Source organism: Peromyscus californicus, unplaced genomic scaffold (genome assembly GCF_007827085.1).
Source record: "Peromyscus californicus insignis strain IS unplaced genomic scaffold, ASM782708v3 Scaffold_10__1_contigs__length_136768540, whole genome shotgun sequence".
Lineage (NCBI taxonomy): Eukaryota > Metazoa > Chordata > Mammalia > Rodentia > Cricetidae > Peromyscus > Peromyscus californicus.
Window position 1 is genome coordinate 16,774,386 of NW_026294391.1, and position 21,466 is coordinate 16,795,851.

Below are 21,466 nucleotides of genomic sequence, written 5' to 3' on the forward strand. Positions count from 1 at the left end.
GCTGGGATTAGAGGCGTGCGCCACCACTGCCTGGCTGCTTTTCCCTTTCATTGGACCTCTCACTGAATTGCTCTCATAGCTCTTTGTCTATGCATCTAAAAAGCTCTTTCTCATTCTGGACACTATCTTTTCTGATTCTCTCCACCCCACCAATTCCATGTCTGACCGCATGGTTACTATGCCCCTTCTCTCTGGAGTTTGTCTACAGAAACGTGCCCATCCATCTGCATTTCATTATGGCCTTGTTTTTCTAACTGTCTTTAATTCTCTCTATACAAACATTTCTGTCTCATTACAGACATGTCCGGTTGTTTCCCCATGATTCTAGGTTGCATCAGACGGTTACAGTGTATCTGGGCACATGTCGTGTCCCTGGGGCTTATTTGCTCTGGGGAAACAGAAACAATAGTGTGAGTGTGGAAGAATTTGGTCTGGACATTTTGCCTGAGTCTGTGCCTGTAGACGTATCCCTTCCAGGCCTGTACATGACTCCATGCACAGGAATTTACATGTTCTTGAGGATCTGTATGTGTGTGGGGGCCTATGTTGTATGTTCCTTTGTGTCATAACTATCCCTTTCTTTCAAACTGGCATCATTCCTGTAATGTTTATTTGATATGCATATCTACACAAGTACATATCCCCAGTGTCTGTTCTTTTTTTTTAAATAATTTATTTTTATTTTATGTGCATTGGTGTTTCGCCTGCATATATATATATATATGTCTGTGTGAAGGTGTCAGATCCCCTAGAACTGGAGTTACAGACAGTTGTGAGTTGTCATGTGGGTGATGGGAATTGAACTCAGGACCTCTGGAAGAACAGTCAGTGCTCTTAACCGCTGAGCCATCCCTTCTCCAGCCCCATGCCTGTTCTTCTTTACCATGCCTTCTACAGGTCTCTGTACACACTTTGTTTCCTGTTATTTTTAACACCGGGGACTGAACCCAGGGTCTCACACATACTAGGGAAGCCTTCCACCACTGAGCAACACTCTCAGCTTCTTCTGCTTTTTTACAAATCAAAGTCTCACTAAGTTACTTAAAGCTGGCCTTGAACTCAAACTTTCCATCTTCCAAAGCAGCTAGCATTACAGGTCTGGCCACATAATTGTTTTTAATGTCCCTTCTGGCATTTCTCTGGGGTGATATATCCTTCACTCTTTATGATTGTCACTTCAATTTGTCTTTTTCATTCCCCATCCACTTTGTAATCTGGCCTCCTTGTTCTTTTGGCGTGCTGTCTTTTCAAGTGTATGGTGTATAACTACACATTTTCTGTCCAGTTCTCTTCAGTACCTCAAGCTGAGACTCTTTCCTTCCCTGATGATCTTTGCCTGCCTCTCAATTGCCCCAATCCCCTTTCACCCCCTTCTACAGTACTGTGGGTTTCAGAAAGACCCACACTTAAGCCTCCACTCCACCTTATTTCCTTTTGTGGGTCTCACTGTTCTCATCTGTAAGAGGTGGGTGGACCACACTTTCCTCCCATAGCTCTGACAGACTGTAGTGTTTTCGCATCTTATTTGGTTCTAAGGGTGGTGAATCTGAATATGCCTTCCCATGCCCACTAGCCAAACTGCACATTGCAAAGCCACTCCTGAACCCCTCATCTCTTCCCCAAAGAAACAACACAAAATTCCAAACCCAGTCCCTCCTTCCTTGCCCAAGGAAGGAGTGTGCCCCATGCTAATTTGCGCAGCCTTACCTACAACCCCCACTCGAATGTGGGTACGCACTTCCCCCAGGCGGCAATAGTTCCCCAGGACCCTCATGAGGTTTTCAGCTCCAAAACAGGCTTTGCTTTTCAACAGCGACTCAGAAGCCTGGTCCACTGGAACTTTACACCGAGTCTGAAAATGAGGCATATTACAAAATGGGCATCAGGTGGGAGACAGACTCTACGCTCAAATTGCCAACTTGCAGTGGAATATTCAGAACCACCCTGGGATCACAAATCTCATAGGCTTCTCACAGCAACTACATCAAGCTCTTCCTTGCTTCTAGTTGGTGTGTCTTTGTTTTTTGAGACAGGGTTTCTCTGTGTAGCCTTGGCTGTCCTGGAACTTGCTCTATAGATCAGGCTGGCCTCGGACTCAGAGAGATCCATCTGCCTCTGCCTCCAAGTGCTGGGATTAAGTTGTTGTGTCTTTATTTCTCCAATTTTCTCTGTTCCTTCTCCTGCCTCAACATACATGACTTTTGCCTCCCATAGCAGAAACATGAAGACATCCTAGCTTGAGGCAAGCTAGGTTTCATTTCTAGCTCTCTCATTCACAGGACTATGAGGAAAGGCCTATTTCCCTTCCTGGGGCCTTTGTGTCTCATACGCACAAAAGGAAAGCCTGCCTCTCCACCTGTGCCGAGAGGGTGCCTGGCCCAAAGCTGATCTTCCCTTGACCTCTCACACAGGACAAGACCATCCCAACCTCCCTACTTTTATTGTTGATGTGGGGGGGGGGTGGAGCCACAAAATTATGTTAGACATACTATGTTGGCAAGAGTGTAGGGAAAGAGGCCCTCTTCACACATCCATCTACCCAAGTGGGAAAAGGATTACTTGGCATAGCTATTATAAAAGATCATTTGTCAGTGTCTAAGAAAATATCAAAAGCATAAGGCCTATGTATGACCCAGCCACACCATTGCCCAGTACTTAGCTTACACTGACACTTGTCTACATGCCAAGGAGATACATACATGCAAATAGATTAACATAAACACTGCCTAAAACATAAAAAAATGGAAAATAGGAGCTCAGTGGTAGAATGTCTGTCTACACAGGCAAGATGTTCTATGTTCCATTCTTAGCACTGTAAAGAGTGCAAAACTGAAAACCTTGTCCCCCAATAACCACTTTACCTCCCCCAAAACAACCAACATTACTGTAATACTTCAGTATTTTATAAGTATTCTATATTGATATCAATTGGAAGTATTTTGCCATGTTTGGGTTTCTTTTAAAAGATTTATTTACTTAAAATTTATTTAGTTACTAAAGTCGTGGTGGTGGCATATGCCTTTAATCCCAGCACTCAGGGTGCAAAGGCAGGAGGATCTCTGAGTTTGAGACCAGCATGGTCTACAGAGAGTTCCAGAACAGCCAGGGCTACACAGAAAAACTCTGCCTTGAAAAGAAAACAAAACAAAAAAGATTTATTTATTTTTATGTGTATCAGTGTTTTGCCTGTATGTATGTCTGTGCACCACATGCATGCCTATTATCTGGAGAGGTCAGAAGAGAGTGTCAGATCCCCTGGAACTGGAGTTACAGATGGTTGTGAGCTGCCATGTAGGTGCTGGGTACTGAACCTGGTCCTCTGGAAACAAGTGCTCTTAACCACTGAGCCATCTTCTCTCCAGCCTCCTATGTCTTGTTTTAAAGAAGAGAAAAGTGAATAGTTTTTTGAAGAGTTAACAAGTAGTTAACTCTATTTCCCAGATCTCCTATAGACAGTATACATTACTGTTTCCTCACAGCCAGAAAAAAAGCATACTTTGTGAAGAGCAGTAATATAGGAAGAAGTAAAGTAAAATAAAAATTAACAAGTCACCCACTAGAGGAATCACTTCAAAGTTGAAAGCCCAATCCAAATCATAATACCTGCAACCTTGGCCCCAGACCACAATGAAAGAGGCCAAGCTTACCAAGTTTTTGACCTGATGCTGGGTGCTGGCTTTGAAAGCCACGGTTGGCAGCTCATTCTGAAGGTACTCCAGCCATTTTTCCACAATCTCCTTGGGAACCAGGTCTGGGAAAAACAGAAACAGATGGGTCTTGTAAAAACATTATTTCCATGGCTTCCCCCAAGCCACACATCCATGTCTAGGCCTACCTCCTACTAACAGATCTCCCCTCTTGCCCTAAGTGTCCCTGCCTAGTCCCCAGGATGGAGTTACAAAGGGCAATTTGATCCGCAGGACAAGTTGGCCCTCCCTGAAAAGGCTTACTCTCTTGAAGAAAATATGTAAAGATGCAGTTTGTCCCAGACATCCCCCTTCCACTGCAAAGTGCCCAAATATCTTATTCCCATTCCCTTTCCTAATCATTCCAGGCTGGGCTGTCAAGAATGTGTCAAGAATGGCTATGATTTGTGAAGTGCTGGTGATATACCAAGCTCTTCATTAATTCTCACAACAAAGCTGTGGGACTGAGACGGTCATGTCCTGTTTACTACTAGAGAAATAGAAGTCCTCACGAGTGACATGAGCTATCAGCTATCACGAAGAAAACAGCAAAAGTAGGATAAGACTAACACCTCAGTGAGTCCCAAGCCCTGTGCTCTCTTGTCCCAATCTTTGAGTTCCAGTTTGTGGGGACAGGGCTCTAAGAATGACCAGCCACAGAACTTGCTCAAAATTGCAAGGAAAGGGAGCTGAGAGGCAAACAGGCTTAGATTCTACCCCCAATCCGTGCTACATTCTATATGTGTCTGTGTGGATACCAGACAATATTTCTGCCTTTGGAAATCTGAACAAAATTTCCTCTGAATGGCTATTCTGAAAGCCACTGAGTTGCTGGGTCTCAGTGCCTAATCTGAGCTAGCCTTAGCTTAACCCTTCCCTGCCTTACCCAATCTTTCCAAAACCTACCAATCTTATTCAAGACCAAGACCAGCTTCTTATTGCCTTCTGCTCGAAGGACAGTCTCCTCCATCTGGAAACAGCGGCAGCCCAATGGGTCTCTGGCATCCAGGACTTCCAGAATCACATCAGAGTACTCTACTACCTGCAGGACAGAAAATACAAAGGAAGAAGGCTGAGAATGGGGGGGGCTGGAGAGATGGCTCAGAGGTTAAGAGCACCGACTGCTCTTCCAGAGGTCCTGAGTTCAATTCCCAGCAACCACGTGGTGGCTCACAACCACCTGTAATGAGATCTGGCACCTTCTTCTGTATACATAATAAATAAATCTTTAAAAAAAAAAAGAAGGCTGAGAATGGACTAGGTAGTAGTCTCCATTTCAGTAAGAAAAAAACAGAAATGAAGACATGAAAATGAAAATGCACTGAGGTCCCCGCCAAAAGGCTTTAAGAAATGGATACTCATTATGTAGCTTAAGTCTATACTCCCAATATTTGTGATGATGAGACAAAGGGCCTGCAAGGAGTTCAAGGCTTGGAATACACAGTGCATTCTAGGTTAGCCTAGGCTAAAGAATAAGATCTATCTAAAAACAACACAAAGAAAGAAGAAAAAATGAATCCACCTACCTTACGAAACTCCTTGTAATAGGCCTTCCGTGTAGCCTCATCATCCAACTGAGGAAACATATTTAATTCCTGCAAAACTTCCTCCTAAAGGAGGGGGAAAAAGTATAATAATCTATGGAGAAAAGGGCAAGTAGATGCAAAAAGGGAGGGAAAAGAAAGAAGGGAAGAGAAGGAAGAAGGGAAGATACACGAGAACCAACAAGGCTTTTGAAGAGCACAGGAAGCTGGAGGATACATGTGAGTCCCAGACCACCTAAAAGTAGCACTGAATGGGCCAACACAAAGGCTCAGCCACTCAAAGTGCTCACTCTGAAGTCTGCTGATCTGAGTTCAGTTCCTGGAACCATGGTGGAAAGACACAATTGACTCCAGAGAGGTGTTCGGTGACCTCCATACACATGCATGTTCTCTCTCTCTCTCTCTCTCTCTCTCTCTCTCTCTCTCTCTCTCTCTCTCTCTCTCTCTCTCTGTCTCTCTCTCTTACACACACACACACACACACACACACACACACACACACACAAATAATAAGTAAGTTTTTTTTTAAAGTAGCACTGCCAACAACCAAAAATGCTGGGAGACTAGAAAAGTAGACAGATCCACGGGATCTGTGTGTATTCCTATGTGTGCATGTGCATTTGAGCACCAGCCAAATGTCTGCTTGGTCACAAGAGTGTGGAAAAGACAGGATAAAGGAGGAAGGTATGAAAAAATAATCTATGAGGCACATGGGACCAGGAAACAAAACCTTTACTGGAAGTCATCGAGGGCTGTCAGAGCTGCAAGTGCACACTGTGCTTGTGAGACAACAGACGCCAGAAAGGGAAAAAGGACACCCACAAGGGGACATACTCTGCATCTGCTCCTCTGTGTCTCAGTCCTCCCTTCATATGCTCCCTCCTGGAGCACTCCCCAGCCATACCTCTCCTGGTCCCTAGCCCCACTGCCACTCCATCTTTAGGCTCAAGCTTGGGAGAGGCATTCTCCACAGATGTGTGGTCACAGGCATGCTGCAAACAGCCCCCTTTTCTCCCTCTTATCTTACCTCTTTTCCAGTTGTTTGCCTTCTCTGCACTCATCCCTTTCCTCTACTGACCTTACACTCTCTTTCTCTTTTTTTTTTTCTTGAGACAGGGTTTCATTATACAGCCATTTCTTCCTCTACAGCAAACCCACCCAGCAGCGAGAGGTGCTCTTACCTTGTGTTCAAACTCCTCCTGACGTTTCAGGACATCCTGGCAATAACTCTCAATGGTCCTGTGTCTTTGTCTCTCTTGCTCCCGGGCCACCTGCTGCTTCTCCCTCATCTCCTCAACCTAACAAATAAACACGCACTGTGACTGGAACTGAGTAGATCTGCCGTCCACAGGAGAGAAGGAGTGGGGATACAGGAAAAGGACAGATAGGAGAACAGAATATTTGAGAAAAAAAAGACAGAGAAACTAAGGAAGGGGAGTGGCGGAGAAAAATTACAAGGAGAGCTGGGTGTAGTGGCACACAACTGTAAATCCAGCGGCTTGAGAGGCTAAGGCAGGAGAACTGCCATTAGGTCAAGGCCAGCCAGGACCACATACTGGACTCTAGGCTACCAGGCCAGCCAGAGCTATATAGCAAGACCCTGTATCATTCAAGCCAGTCTCAAGAAATACAAAAAAGGACTAGCAAGGTGGCTCCAGGGGTAAAAAGTCTTGCCATGCAAGCCTGACAACATGAGTTCAATTCCTGGAATCTATGGTGGAAGGAAAGAACTGACTCCAAAAGTTGTCCTCTGACCTCTACATATCCACCATGGTGATGGGGGGCTACACTTGCTCCCTCCCAACACCACCTCCACCACAAATAAGAAAAGAAAAAAGGTATAGTAATTAAAATTATTAAGAGTTGAAAAGAATAAAAGAAAGAAAAATAAAAGAGTACCTGGGAAGCAGAGAGAGAAGCATTCTGAACGGAAAACATCCAAGTCCAAAGAAGGAAAAGGTCATAGGATGTACTGAGCAGAAAGGGAGCTGCCACACTGGCACATACTACTCCTCAGGGTTTGAGGGGGAAGGATTTCATGAGCCCAAGCATTCAAGACCAGCCTGGGCAACAAGGCAAGATCGTGCCTCAACCAAGCAAGAAAACAGGGAACAGGCAGCAAGAGACTGCAAAGGGCTAGTCACAGAGGAAGGAGACATCCAAGAATGGGAGATGACAAAGTCAAAATGAGAGAACTGGGGTCGGGGATTTAGCTCAGTGGTAGAGCGCTTGCCTAGCAAGCGCAAGGCCCTGGGTTCGGTCCTCAGCTCTGGAAAAAAAAAAAAAGAGAGAGAGAGAGCTTTAAGGAAAGCATGGTCTCAAATGGGATACAGGGAGTGTAGAGGAGAGGCCAGCAGCAGAGGTTTGAGTGGAACACTGGGAACATAAGCCAGACAGCAATGAACTGGGAGGGGAGAACAAGGAGAGCAAATGGAAAACTTAAAAACAGTATCAATGTAACCTGCCTCACTCCCCCAACCCCCAACCACAAAGAGCATCAAGAAGCTCTGCCCTTCGGCCCAACGCTTATGCAGATCACATATTCAAACCAGGCATCACTCCCCAAAGACAAAAGGCTCACCCTTTTCTTCTTTAACTCAGCCTCCCGACTGGCATGATCATTGCCATGAACCAACTGGGGAGCAGATGATGGTCTGGATGTTACTTTCTTCCCATTCTGCCTTGCAGGCTGATTATCAAACAAGAAAAGAAAAAATAAGCATAGTTCATGGATCTATGGAAAACACCTTACAGTCAGAGGAGCAGGAGAATATAGCCTGGATGGGGGTTCTGCCCAGAAATCTGCTTGCCGAGCTAGGGACAAGACCCTTCTCCACTAGCCAGGCAGGGACTGATAGGAAAGTGGTGGGGACAAGGGCAGCCAGGATGGTTTCCCAAGGCCAAAGGGAACCCTTTCCTGACAAATAGGTCTTGGGACCCACGGCACCAAGACCTGAGAACTTGTCAAAAATACAAATTTGGGGGCTGAGGGTGTGTGGCTCATTGGTAGAACACTTGCCTGGTATGCTCAAGGCCCTGAATTTGATACCAAAATACACAGGGATGGCAATAATCCCTAACAAGTAACCCAAGCACAAAGCAGTCTATAGCTTTTGGAAGGAACTTCATATATGCAGGTGACTGCTACAGCCCTGAGTGGCAGAAAAAGCCAGATCTGTTCATCCCAATGAGGTACTTTGTCCAGAGTCACCCAATAACTACTGAACCGACCTCCAACAATACACATACGTCACCTGAAGGTAAGGCCCACTTACCTTCTTACAGCCTTTGGAACCTTTACCTGGTTTTTTGTTTTCTGCAAAAAAAAAAAGAGAGAGAGAGAGAGAGAGAGAAGAGAAACAAGAGTTATCAGCCACTTACCCAATGTTTGTTAAGCTTTAATCAGAAGGCCAGACTAACTAGGAAATTTAGAGGCCTTAGAAGCCATGTCTGTCCAGATCCAGCGAGCTACAGATGGCAAAGTCAGTGCCAAGAGGAAGTAACTAGGTATAACACTTGGAGAATTATTTCCATGCAAACTCCATAAATTACTAATGGAATTCTATTGAGCGACCCAAACGTGTATTTGTAGCTACCTCTCCTCACCACTCCCAAAGTCCTGCTTAGGACACCTGTGAAACACACCTCTGGGCACATCTCTAGGGGTGTTTCCAAAGAGGCTGAAATGTGGGTAGTATCATCCCATGGACTAGAGTCCCAGCCTGAATTAAAGGGGGAAAAAGACAGAAGCCAGCATTCTGAGTACCAGCATTCATCTCTCCCTACTTCCTAACTATGGTTGCAATGTGACCAGCTGCCTCTCCTCCATGACTTCCCTGTCATAATGAAATGTAACTCCTCGAATAATGAGTCAAAATAAACTCTTCATTAAGGACATCAGCACCAACCAAATTGATAGTCTAGAAGACCAAGGGAGGGAGCTTATATGGAATAAAAATCCAAAGAAAATTATAAATGAGGACAAAACTGGAAAACGTAGAAACTAATCTTCAAATAACAGAATTCTTGAAAAAGAAAAGGTACAAATAGAGAAGCAATTTTTTTTATTTATTCTTTTCTTATATAGTATATCCTGATTGCAGTTTCCCCTCCTTCCTCTCCTCCTAGTCCTCCCAACCTCCCCTCTCCCCCCAGATCGACTTCTTCTGTTTCCCTTAAGAAAAGGGCAGGCCTCTCAGGGATGTCAACCAAACATGGCACATCAAGTTACAATAAGACTAGGTATATCCAGCTGGACAGTGGTGGTACATGCCTTTAATCCCAGCACTCAGGAGGCAGAGGCAGGCCGATCTCTGTGAGTTCAAGGCCAGCCTGGTCTACAGAGTGAGTTCCAGGACAGCCAAGGCTACACAAAGAAATCCTGTCTCAAAAAAATCAAAAAAAGGAAGACTAGGCACATCCAGTAATTTTTTAAAAAATAATTGATGAAAATTCTTTACCTTGAAGATAGGCTTAAGGTTTCAGATTGGAAAGGTACACGGGGCATCAAGATTAAAATATGGGTGCCTGGTTAGTTTTCTGGTCAAATTGAGACAAGCTGGAGAAAAGGAATCTACAACTGAGAAAATGTCTCCATAAGATCTAGCTGTAGGGCATTTTCTTAATTAGGGATTGATAAGGAGGGCCCAGTCCATTGTGGATGGTGCGATCCCTGCCCTCATGGTCCTGGGTTCTACAAGAAAGCAGGCTGAGCAAGTCATGTGGAACAAATCAGTAAACAGCACTCCTCCATGGCCTCTGCTTCAGCTCCTGCCTCCAGGTTCCTGCCCTGCTTGAGTTCCTGTCCTGACTTATTTATTATTCAATGATGACTTCGTGAATGGAACACATAAGCTGAAATAAACCTTTACCTTCCCATGTTGCTTTTGGTAATGGCATTTTATCAAAGCAATAGAAACCAAAGACATTGGGTCTGGGGATTTAGTTCAGTAGTGAATTAAATGCTCAGCATACAAAAATCTGGGTTCTAGCCCCAGTAGTGCCAAAAAAGAAAAAGATTAACAACAAAAAACTTTCATCCTAGCATATGCTAATAAAATTTGTGAACTCCATGGATAAAGAGAAAAGTTTTAGGCTGGGCATAGTGGTGGCACACGCCAAGTACTCAGGAGGCAGAGGCAGGCAGATCTTTGAGTTTGAGGCCAGCCTGGTCTACATAGCAAGTTCCAAGACAGTCAAGGCTACACTGAAAAACCCTGTCTCAAAAAAAAAAAAGAAAAAAAAGGAGAGAGAAAAGTTTTACAAGTACAAGTATCCAAATAATGGTTCCCAACAAACAAAAGAAAAGCAGATTCTGAACACTTAACAGAGAAGTCAGTATGGTTGACAGAGAAGCCAGTCCAGTTGAGGGGTTGAGTATCTGTCATCCAAAGCACTTTTCATCAGAGGTGTCTCAGCTTTTGATTTTTTGAGTTTGTAATGTTTACATTATAAACAATGAGCTATCATGAGGGAAGAGCTAGGGATGTGGCTCAGTTGATACAGTACTCATACAAAGCTTTGGGTTCTTTATCTAACACCCCCCAAAAACAGCATGGTGCTACACATCTGTAATATCAGTGCTTGGGAGGTGGAGGCAGGAGAACTAGAAATTCAATGTAACTCCTTGGCTATGTAGTGAGTTCAAGACCAGTCTAGGCTACTCTTGGGAGAAGCGAGCCAATTTAAACTATGGCATTAATTTATGTTTCACATATACCTTAAACACAAAAGCTAAAGTTAGTTTTCAATAATTCTATGCATGTAACAAAATTTCACAGTACAGAATTTTTTACTTGAGATATCATGTGGGCATGCAAAAAGTTTCAAGGTTAAAGCATTAGATTAGGATGTTCAATAAGTCCTGGGGAAAGGGACTGACTGTGTCCCAAGCCAAAATCCTCTATCTGATCACTCTTATGTAAAAGTATTTCCTTTCTGGCAAAACTACTGCCAAAAAATAAAACTTACAGGATATGGTAGACAATGTATTCAACATGTTCAAGGCCCAAGTGAGAGTGGGGTAGAAAGAAGAGGAAAATGGGAGAGTAGAAGGAAATAAAAACCAAAATTAAATCAGAATAAAGGATGCAAAGTAAAGAAAACAAGATACGGTTAAACAGGAAATAGATTAGAACTTATTAATAGATCTAAGAAAATTGGTGATGTGGCTGAGAACTGTAACTTAAAACCAAGAAGAATAACCCAAGGAACTAGCTCAGATCTAAGACATCAATTTCAAAAAACTCCAAGAATCAAGAGATGGACACTGGAAAACCAAATGCATGAAATGTGCTACACAAGTCTCACTCTGGATGGGTAGGATCAAAAAAGCTAGTATTTGCCGGGCGGTGGTGATGGTGCACGCCTTTAATCCCAGCACTCGGGAGGGAGGCAGAGGCAGGCGGATCTCTGTGAGTTCGAGGCCAGCCTGGTCTCCAAAGCGAGTTCCAGGACAGACTCCAAAGCTACACAGAGAAACCCTGTCTCGAAAAACAAACAAACAAACAAAAAAAGCTAGTATTTAACTTTGGCAACACAGTAGAGAAAGACAAGTTTAATCATGCTATTAGTTTAGCAAAAAGTGGGGAGGAAGAGAAAACAATAAATGTATAATAAGATGGTAGAAATTTGACCAGAATATAGTTGCCATAACAAATGTGAATGTATCGAATTTCCCTGGGGGCAGGATGACAACACAGTCATGTAGCCCAGGCTTGTCTTGAACTTGTAGCAATCTTCCTGCCTCAGCCTCCCAAGTGCTGAGAATACAGGCAATTTCCCTATCTGAAAACAACAAAATAGAACTCAAGTCTCCTTTACTTCCAAAGCACTTAGCTGCAACAAAAGGAATGTGATAGCTAGACAGAACTAGGTCTCAGTATTTTTACTCAACAAGTTCCATCTCCCTAACTTCCTTGGTGACAGAGCCCTAGCACTGATAGAAGCATGGAAAAGACATCACTTAAAGCATCTACTTCAAAGAGGAGAAGGAAGAGTGGGAACAGAAATGGAAAAAGGGATACAGTCAGTCACTACTCAGCACTACAACACTCAGGATCCTCTGGTCATTGGCTTTACTACAGTTCCTAAGGGGAAACATCTACCACTATGTAGCTGGCAGGTCAGAGTTCTTATTCTGACTCAACACCCACCTAGCTATACAATTTTGAAGAACTCTTTTTGTTTTAGAAAGGTGAGTCATACTATTTTATCCAGACTGGTTTGAAACTCTGGCTCAAGCAACTGACCTGCTTCAGTCTCCCCAGTAGCTGGAGCTACATAACTAAAAAAAAATTTTTAATTCCTAAGGCCCATTGCCTGCATTTACTAACTAACATCTAGGCCTAAAATCATCGACTCTCCTATCAGTATCCAGCACAGATCCACCCCTTAATTTACCTCTATCTTCCGTACTCTCCCCTCCCGAATGTCCCTGGTATGTGCACAGTTGCACTGACTTCATCTGTCCCCTTCCTCCTCTTCCCTGGCAGCTAACTACCTTGATGGCCTCTGGAACTCCTGTACATAGGGGGTCAGCACTCTCAGAGCCTTTAGCCTCTCCTCAGAACAACTGGCCAACCTCCTGCCCTCGGTCTTAGCTCTCTCAACCAGAAAGCTTTACTTTGAAGATTTTTCTAAAGATGGATATTCTTTCTAGCACATTAATCTTAAAACCAGAAGGTACAGATGTACCTCAGACTCACCACTGTCAGACTGGAACCATATGTCCCCTCTTGTTAGAAAGGAAAAAAAGTACAATAAAATCCCTGCTGCTCTTCTGGTGTCCCCATCATTCTGCTGTCTGTCACTGAAGAGTCCCCTTTCCTCATTTACGGAAATGCACAGCTCACAGCTTTGTTTTCCAAACAAGTTCAGTCACCATCCACTTGGAGATCACCGGGTAGCCCTTCCAGTAACCTGGGTTTCCCACTTCCTTGATATCCTCACCTCTAAGGACCTCCACTCCATCTCAGCCACCCAACCATCCATTCCTATGACTACACTGAAGGGGACACCACCTAGTGTCCTGGACTTCTGAAAGTAGTCTCAGACACCACTCTCCTGTCTTCATGTTTATGTGTCCAGTCTCCCAGGTACACAAACCTTTGACTCAGTCCTTATTCATCCAGCCACATCCTGTCCAGCTCCTTTCCCCTCTGTTGCGCCCCCGGGATACCTTTACTAGTGCTTATTAATCAACTGGTCAGCAAGCAGGCTGCTTCCAGCTTATAAACCTCTGCCACCAACACTTGCAATTATAAGCTTTTGGGTTTGGGACTTTTTTGAGTTTTTGAGATAGGGTCTCACTTTTATCCCAGGCTGGCCTCAGACTCACAGCAATCCTCCTGTTTCAGCATCCCAAGTGGTGGGATTATAGATATTAATCTCCACATCCAGCTAACAGTTTGCTTTTTTATTTTGCATGTGGGTGTGGATGTGATGCATGTGCTGCACATGTGTGTTTGCATGTGTGGGGCACATGTAGGTATGGAAGTACATGTGGCTGTTGCGGCCCAAAGTTCACAACACATGTCTTCTTCAATTGCTCTCTCAGGGTCTCTCAACTGAACCCAGAGCTCACTGACTTAGGTAGCCTTACCTAGCTGGCTTGCCCATGGGGACTGCTATCTCTGCCTCTGGAGCACAGGGATAACAAGAGGCTGCCATGCCTGCCCAGCTTTTATGTGGGTCCTGGGGATTCGAACTCTAGCCCTCATGCTTACATGGAAGGCATTTTATCCAATAAGCCATCTCCCCAGCCTAGATTTTTTTTCTTTTTTGAGATGCACCTCAATATGCAACTCAGACTGGCCTAAAACTTGCAGAAATCCTGCTTCTGTCTCCAGAATGCTGGGATTAGAGGTAAGAATCACCATGCTTGGTCACTGTAAACTTTTTAAATTATAAAACACAACCCCCTTTAAATGACCATTTAAAACTGATCAACTAAAATTGCACGGGGGTAAAGTTCAGCTATAGATCATTTACCTAGTACACACAAGGTCCTGGGTTTTAATACCCAGCACCACAGAAAATGTAGCTAAACACTCTGTAAGACTTCCCCCAGCAGAGTATGGTGGCTCTGCCTGTAATCTCAGCCCTTGGGAGGCAGAGGTAGGAGAGATGCTGTAAGTTCCAGGCTATTTACATTGTCAATTGGGGCTGCCTGGGCTACAGAGTGAAACCCTACCTCAATGAAAGCACTGAGAATAAAAAATGAAGTTGGGCAGTGGTGGTGCACGCCTTTAATCCCAGCAGCCAGGGCTACACAGAGAAAACCTGTCTCATTAAAAAAAAGGGGGGGGGGTCTTTCTGAAGGCTGAAAGACCAGCAATTCGTCCACATGGTCTGTTTTAGTTAAGAAAAATTTAAGATTCAGAAATCAGGCAATGCTAAATTCCAAGGATCAATAGAGTCTGAATGTTGGCAGAGTGTTTTGAAACAAGGTCTTGCTATATAATCTACGCTGGTTGGAATTCCCTATGCAGTTAAGACTGGTCTTAAACTTGCAACAACTCTCCTACTTATGTCTCCTGAGTGCTAGGATTATAAGTATGCATGGCCATGACCAATAAGACTGGGGAATGAATATATATGTGGGTTTTTTTGAGACAAGGATTTTCAAGTTCCAGGCTGGCCTAGAACTCAGAGATCTATCTGTCTCTGCTGGGATTAAAGGTATATGCCACTATACCTGTCTGAAATATTTAATCCAATACTTATAACACAGTTATAAGGCTCTGCATATCTATGGGTGATACATGCACAGACTCAATTAACTGAAACAATAACTGCATCTAGGGGCCAGCAAGATGGCTCAGTGGGTAAAGGAACTTGCCATTAAGCTTGATGAATTGAATTCGATCCCTGGGGCCCACATAATGGAGGGAACTCACTCCTGAAAGATGTCCTCTGACCTTCACACATGTACCATTGCATGCATATGAACAGACTGGAGTAAGGTAATTTAAAAAAAAAAATGTATGTGTACTGGATATTATTTGTCATCATTTCCTAAACAAGTCTAACAACCATTTACATATGATCTACATTGTATTAGATCATTACAAGTAACCTAGAAAAGTTTTAAAACACAGGGGAAGATATGTGTAGACTAGATGCAAATGCCATGCTGTTTTACAGAGGGACTTGAACATTCACTGATTTTTTTTATCTGCCAAAGATCTTGAAAAATAGTCTCCTATGGAAACAGAGAAATGATTGTACTTACAGAAAGTGCTTACAAAGTACCAGGCACTGTTCTAACCATTTCATCTCTTTAAAGTCATTAATTCTTCATAATTTCAGATACCCAGGAGACTAGGATGAGAGGATGCCTTGTGCCCAGCATTTGAGGCCATTCTGAGAAATACTGTGAGACACAATCTCAAAAAACTACCCTGAAACCAGCAAGATGGTTCAGTGAGTAAAAGGCTGCTTGTCAGCAAGCCTGGCAACCTAAATTCAATCCTGTTGGCTCACACAGCAGAGGGAGAGAAGTGACTCCCCAAGTTGTCTCTGACCTCCACATATGTGCCATGACACACACACACACACACACACACACACACACACACACACACACACACACACACGCACAAATGAATAAATAGTTTTTAATCCTATTCTGAGCATGGTTTCATAAAACTGGTAACCCTAGGACCAAGGAAATGGAAACAGGGACATTAGAAATTCAAGGTCACTGGGTGGTGCACACCTTTCATCCCAGCACTCAGAAGGCACAGGCAGATGGATCTTTGTGAGTTGGAGGCCAGCCTGGTCTACAAATCAAGTTCCAGGACAGCCAGGGCTGTTACACAGAAAAACCCTGTCTAGGGGAAAAAAAAAAAAAGAAAAAGTTCAAGGTCATCCTCAACTACATAGTGAGTTTGAGGCCAGGTTGGTCTACATGAGCACTGACTCAAAAAGAAATTCCTCTTGACAGGTGTGGTGCCTCATGACAGTAATGCCAGCAATTCAGGGATGGAGTCAGACAGAAAGATGACAAAGCCAGCATAGGCTACCTGGAAAGACCCTATGTCAAGACAAATAAAATCCCCCAAAAACAATACAAATAGGGAGACATTATAATTAATGACCTCTGTGTTGTAAATAAGGAAAGTGGAGTTAAGTGACTTGGCCAAGGCTACACAGCTAATTTAAAAAACACAAAGGTGAGATTGAAACTCAATGTGGCTCCAGCATAAAACCAGTACAACTTATGGTATCAACTGAAAGATGTAAGTTATAAAGACAGATGTGCTGGGGGCTATTATGCAGCATCATATACTATTTACTGCTGTTTACCTCAGATGCAGTCACTTACCCTTGCTGAGCCTCCATTTTCTCATCTATGAAATGAGAATGGGGAGAAAGGAAGAACTAACTTCCTTACAAGAAATTATGAGAATACCAAAGGTACCATATGTAAAAGACTCAGACTGAGAGAGCAGGGACATACTGAGTAATTTTTAAGTTGTGAGCTAAGCCTAGCAACACATCCCTACAACCTCAATACTTGAGAGGCTGATGCAGGATAAAAGGGGAGTTTAAGGCCACAATGGACTACTTAAAGAACTTGAGGCTAGTCTAAAAAAACAAAAAAAAAACCCACATGTGGTGGAGCATGCCTGTAAATCCAGCACTTGGGAGGTTCAGGCAGGAGGATCAAGAGTTCAAGACTAGCCTCAGCTACACAGCAAATTCAAGGCCAACCTCAAAACAAATAAAAAAGAAAAACAGCAAAGTTGTTGTGAAATAACATGAATACTGAATGTATAGGACTGGGAGAGGGTGGTAGAGGAAACTCACTGTGTCTAAGCTTCATCATGATGATCAGACAAGCTTGCAAAGAGAAGCGTTCAAATCTGCCACTTTCTTCCTGTTGGAATAAAGGCAGCAACTTTAAGACAGACCTAGGACACACAATTCCCTTTTAAGCCTCTTAAAGGCAAAATAGCACATCACAGAACATGATCAGGAAGGACCAATTGGACCTAGGGCCTGATATGGCTGAGTACACGCAAGGAAAGGAGTATTGTATCACTCAAAGAGAGTAGATCAGAATCTCTCTTCCTGGGTGGAGTCCATGCCTGCAATACATTGAATGAATACTTGTGTCACATCGTAGGTAAAAGACTAGTGCTAAACCCCTCCACACTGGGGAGAAGAGCAAATGACTTGTTATTTCATGAAGTGGACTCTTAGTGTGCTTTTTCAAAGGGGGCTTCTGTGAGTCACCTACCCTTAGAGATGTGGAAAGGAACAAATCCCAGGGTTCTACCCTAGAGAATTAGGTTCTTAGAATTCTTACTTATGTTTGCATAGGTTGAAGTCAATGCCAAATCTCGGGGTTGGGGGGGAGGGCAAATCTCACCTGCATATGTAGCTGGGGTCTGTACCCTGGCAATAGAAAGGATTAGTCATTTGTCCCTCTATTCTTGGGTCACTGACTTAAGAAATCAACACAGTGGTTGTATGTGTCTCTGCTACATGAGAGAGCACGGATCCAGGCACTTCTTAATGTTGGAAAAGGAAGAGCCTAGTTCTCTTTACTCATCTGTCAATAAGGAGCAAGGCTGCTATGCCTATTTCTATGAAGAGGTAGCATGAAGGAAATCGTGCAGCTTTGAATGAGGAGGGTCCACACACCTTTGCCTGATGGAGGCTATTCTGAATCCTTCCATAGGTAGTGGACTGGAATGGTGTGTGTACATTTCATGTGGGTTAATATATATTAGTATATATTAGCAGTATATATTAGTAGTGAAGGGAATAGGGCCTCCGGTTCTCTATATGGCTAAGAAATAGGAAGGCATAAGGCCATGTAATTATAAACTCAATGAATCTGCTCCCACCTTGGGAAGTATGCGTCTCTCATTTTACCCTAGGTGAGAAGAAATCTAGGCTCCTATACTTTAGATAAGGAGAGAGTTGGGGTTGGGGATTTAGCTCAGTGGTAGACGCAAGGCCCTGGGTTCAGTCCTTAGCTCTGGGGGGAAAAAAGGAGAGAGTTCAAATGCCCTATATTGTAGGGTAATCAGTGATATCACTAGCTGTCAAGTCTAAATGAGGGGGGATGATCTGCATCTCTACTGCACAGATGCCTCTCTCTTGGTCAATTTGGTGATTATTAATCATTTGGTGATTATTAATCATTTGGAGGATGGAGTCTGTGTCTACCTCAAAAGGAGGGAGAATAAATCTGAGTCGCTTACCCTGAGGTCTCCTTGACAGACATAACTTCCTCTCAATGGACTAAAGTCTATTCCCATGTACTGTGAGCCAGTTTGGGGGTGGGCCTTTACAAGTCAATAAAACAGCCATTCATTATGGGGTAAGTATGGGGTCCAATTTTCCACTGTGAGGAGTCTCCACTGGGTGGGGGGTAAGTCTGTGTGGCTGCCCATAGGCATGTGTCTCTAATCATTTTGATATTCAGGATGACGGTGTCGATTAGTTAAGGGTAGACACGGGAAGGGCAAGTCTCTGTATCAGGAGTTCTCTTCCTCTAGATATTACATATTTCTGAGCTCCTCTATACCAGTATGGAGGTGGACAAGGAGATGCCTCGATGAAGATCTGTGCCTTAATCAGCCAGAAGAAGTCTATACTGTTCAGCTTTGTACTGGAAATTATTTGCTTATACGTCAGGGACGATGTCACCGCCACCATTTTGATGGGTTGACACCTGTCTACAAATTAGGTAATGCAATATAAATGTAATAGATCTGCTCCTACATGGAAGGGGGCGTCTGTCTACAAGAGAGTAATGGCAGTAAAGCGAAATGACGCCAAATATCCTGAAAGGCAGAAGGCAACCGACATTTTGTATCACGCATATGGCCCAGAGTGCACCTTCATAGCCTCTCTCTGGGGCCGCCAGAATGCAGTTCAGCGCATCTCCACACGTGGAGCTATCCGTATCCCTCTTCTGGGCCCTTCTACCTCAGAAGCGAGCCAGCTGTTCACCTCTCTATTCCAGGATGGCGAACATCTCTGGTTTCACCTTAAAAAAAGATCCTCACTGCACTGCTGGCTAGGTGAGAGATAACGAGGGAAAAAAAGAAGAGAGTATTCTCTTACCTACACTTCCGGCAGGGACCTCCGAGAGCTGCTAGAAGCACAACGCTGCCTGACGAGGACCGCGCAGGAGGCTCCGCCCGGACTTCCGGATCCCAGCCCAGCTAGTGGCTCCGCCTATTTTGCGTACTGCGCGGGGGCGGAGTTTCGAGATAATTGCTGCTTCCGCGCAGTCCCGCCCCGGCTCCCACGCTGGCCCCGCCTCCTGGCTGCCCGCGGATAAAGAAATAGCAAATGGGGGGCGGCAGCCGGGCGATGGTGAGGGCGGGGTGTGTGGGTGTGTATACTCGTGTGACCACAAAAGCTATTTGTAAAACGAACTCTTTTGTGCGACCTCCTGGCTAGGGTTAAAGATACATAGTCTCGAAAAAAACAAACAAACAAAAAGATACATATTCTCCAGTCTCAGTCGTCAAAGAAATCACAGGCGGCGATAGAAGAGGGTAGGGGGGCAATCGTTTGTCCTTCTGGAAGATGGCGATGGCGACAGGCCGGGTGCGAGAAAATGGCCGCCGGGATCACGTGTCTGTCTGGACGAGTATTTCCCACCTGAAGTGAGTTAGTTAGCTGTTCTCAGCAGCCTTCTAGTCTCATAGGACCCTGAAACATAGCAAAGCTTACCCGGAGCAGGAACCTAAACTATTGGGATTTTCATTCACCGGTTTACCCTCTCATCTCCCTCATGTATGATTCCTGTGTCTGCAGAAACTAAACGTAGCTGTAAAGCGAGGGTAGGTAAGGATGTCTTTAAAAAGCATTTCAAGAGACTCCTGACTTGACTGGGGAGTGAGATGTCCCTCAAAAAAAACCCACATAACTATTAATTTAAATCTTTCCTGGTCATTTAATTCCAGTCCTTTCTCCCTCCTCAAGCCTAAACCTTAGGGGCGGGGTTGGGCTAGGTAAGGCAAACACCCTGAAAGAGTGTTTCTTCCCTTTCAACCCATCCCTGCTGAAAATAACCCTTTTGCCCGCCTTCCTCTTACAGTATAGGATTCACTGCTATCTTTCACCCTAGACACCAGATTCCTCCGAACCCCCAAAGTCGTCACAACATTTGCAGGTTCTATTTCTTTAAAGCCTAACTCCTGTCACTTATATGAAGTTTCTATGCAATTGTTTTTATGACACTTTCCCTGGCTCCCAGTTGAGTAAGAATCATAGCAGTCCTTGCCTTTACCTGCCTGGGATTTAGCACAATACTACACTATAGTAATTTTTTATTAAAGTTTTTTAATAGATTCGTTTGATTTTATGTGTGCAAGTGTTTGCCTTTATGTATGTATGTGCACCACAAACGTGCCTGATGCCTGAAGAGATAAGAAAGCGTTGGATCCCTTGAAACTGGAGTTGCTGATGGTTGTGAGCCACCATATGAATGCTTGCAATCAAACCCAGGTCCTCAGCAAGAGCAAGAAGCACCCCTAACCGCTGAGCCATCTCTCCAGTCCCTATACTATACTTAACGTGGCTTCATTACATGGGAGAGAGGACTTCTCAGAGCAGGGACAATTTGTCTTTGAACTCTCAAGGAGACCCAGTTCAACACAGGCTTCAAGCAAATTTGTTAAGTGAAATTAAGACCTGCACTGCAAATAAATGGGAATTGAACAATTTAGTAGATAGCATTGGAAAAAAATGGGTCAGGATAAAGAGAAAAATAAGTGCCAGGTATGGTAGTGCATACCTGTAATCCTCAGGACTACAGAGTCTAAGACAGGAAGATCAGGAATTGAAGAAGAGCCAGCTTTGCACAGCCAGAATGTCTTAAAACGGAAATTCTTGGTTTTGAGACAGAGTATCTTGTAGTCCAGTATGGCCTCAGAATTTCTGTGTAGCAAAGATGGCCTTGAACTCCTTCTCCATGCACTTCTGGAGTAATAAGATTATAAATATGTACCACCACACCCAATTTAAATGTGTGCCCTGCAGTGGATCCAACCCAATGCCTCTTTCATGCTAGGCAAGCACTCTAGCATCTGAACTACATCTCCAGTTCCCATCTCCAGTTCAGTCGTGGATCTTAAATGGTTGTCTCCAGGAAGAACATGAAAGTGCGGAGTCTAGATGAAAGTGAGTTTATGATACAACAAAACCTGTAACGTAAAACATGCTTCTCAGGTACATGAAAAACACAGAAATGTAAGGAGG

At 44.0% G+C, this 21,466-nt stretch overlaps 1 protein-coding gene across 1 annotated transcript in view; it reads right to left on the reverse strand.

The window, feature by feature from the left end:
- The window catches only part of Gnl3l (G protein nucleolar 3 like), a 36,408-nt gene extending 16,960 nt beyond the window's left edge, over positions 1-19,448 (reverse strand). The window contains exons 1-9 of the mRNA XM_052757756.1: positions 19,319-19,448; positions 17,045-17,114; positions 8,506-8,546; positions 7,812-7,919; positions 6,412-6,528; positions 5,209-5,296; positions 4,593-4,724; positions 3,648-3,751; positions 1,708-1,852 (exon numbers count right to left, since the gene is read on the reverse strand). Of these exons, the coding sequence (XP_052613716.1) occupies positions 1,708-1,852; positions 3,648-3,751; positions 4,593-4,724; positions 5,209-5,296; positions 6,412-6,528; positions 7,812-7,919; positions 8,506-8,546; positions 17,045-17,063 (754 nt within the window). The 5' untranslated portion in view covers positions 17,064-17,114; positions 19,319-19,448. The remainder of the gene's footprint in view (positions 1-1,707; positions 1,853-3,647; positions 3,752-4,592; positions 4,725-5,208; positions 5,297-6,411; positions 6,529-7,811; positions 7,920-8,505; positions 8,547-17,044; positions 17,115-19,318) is intronic.
- Positions 19,449-21,466: the final 2,018 nt, after the last annotated feature.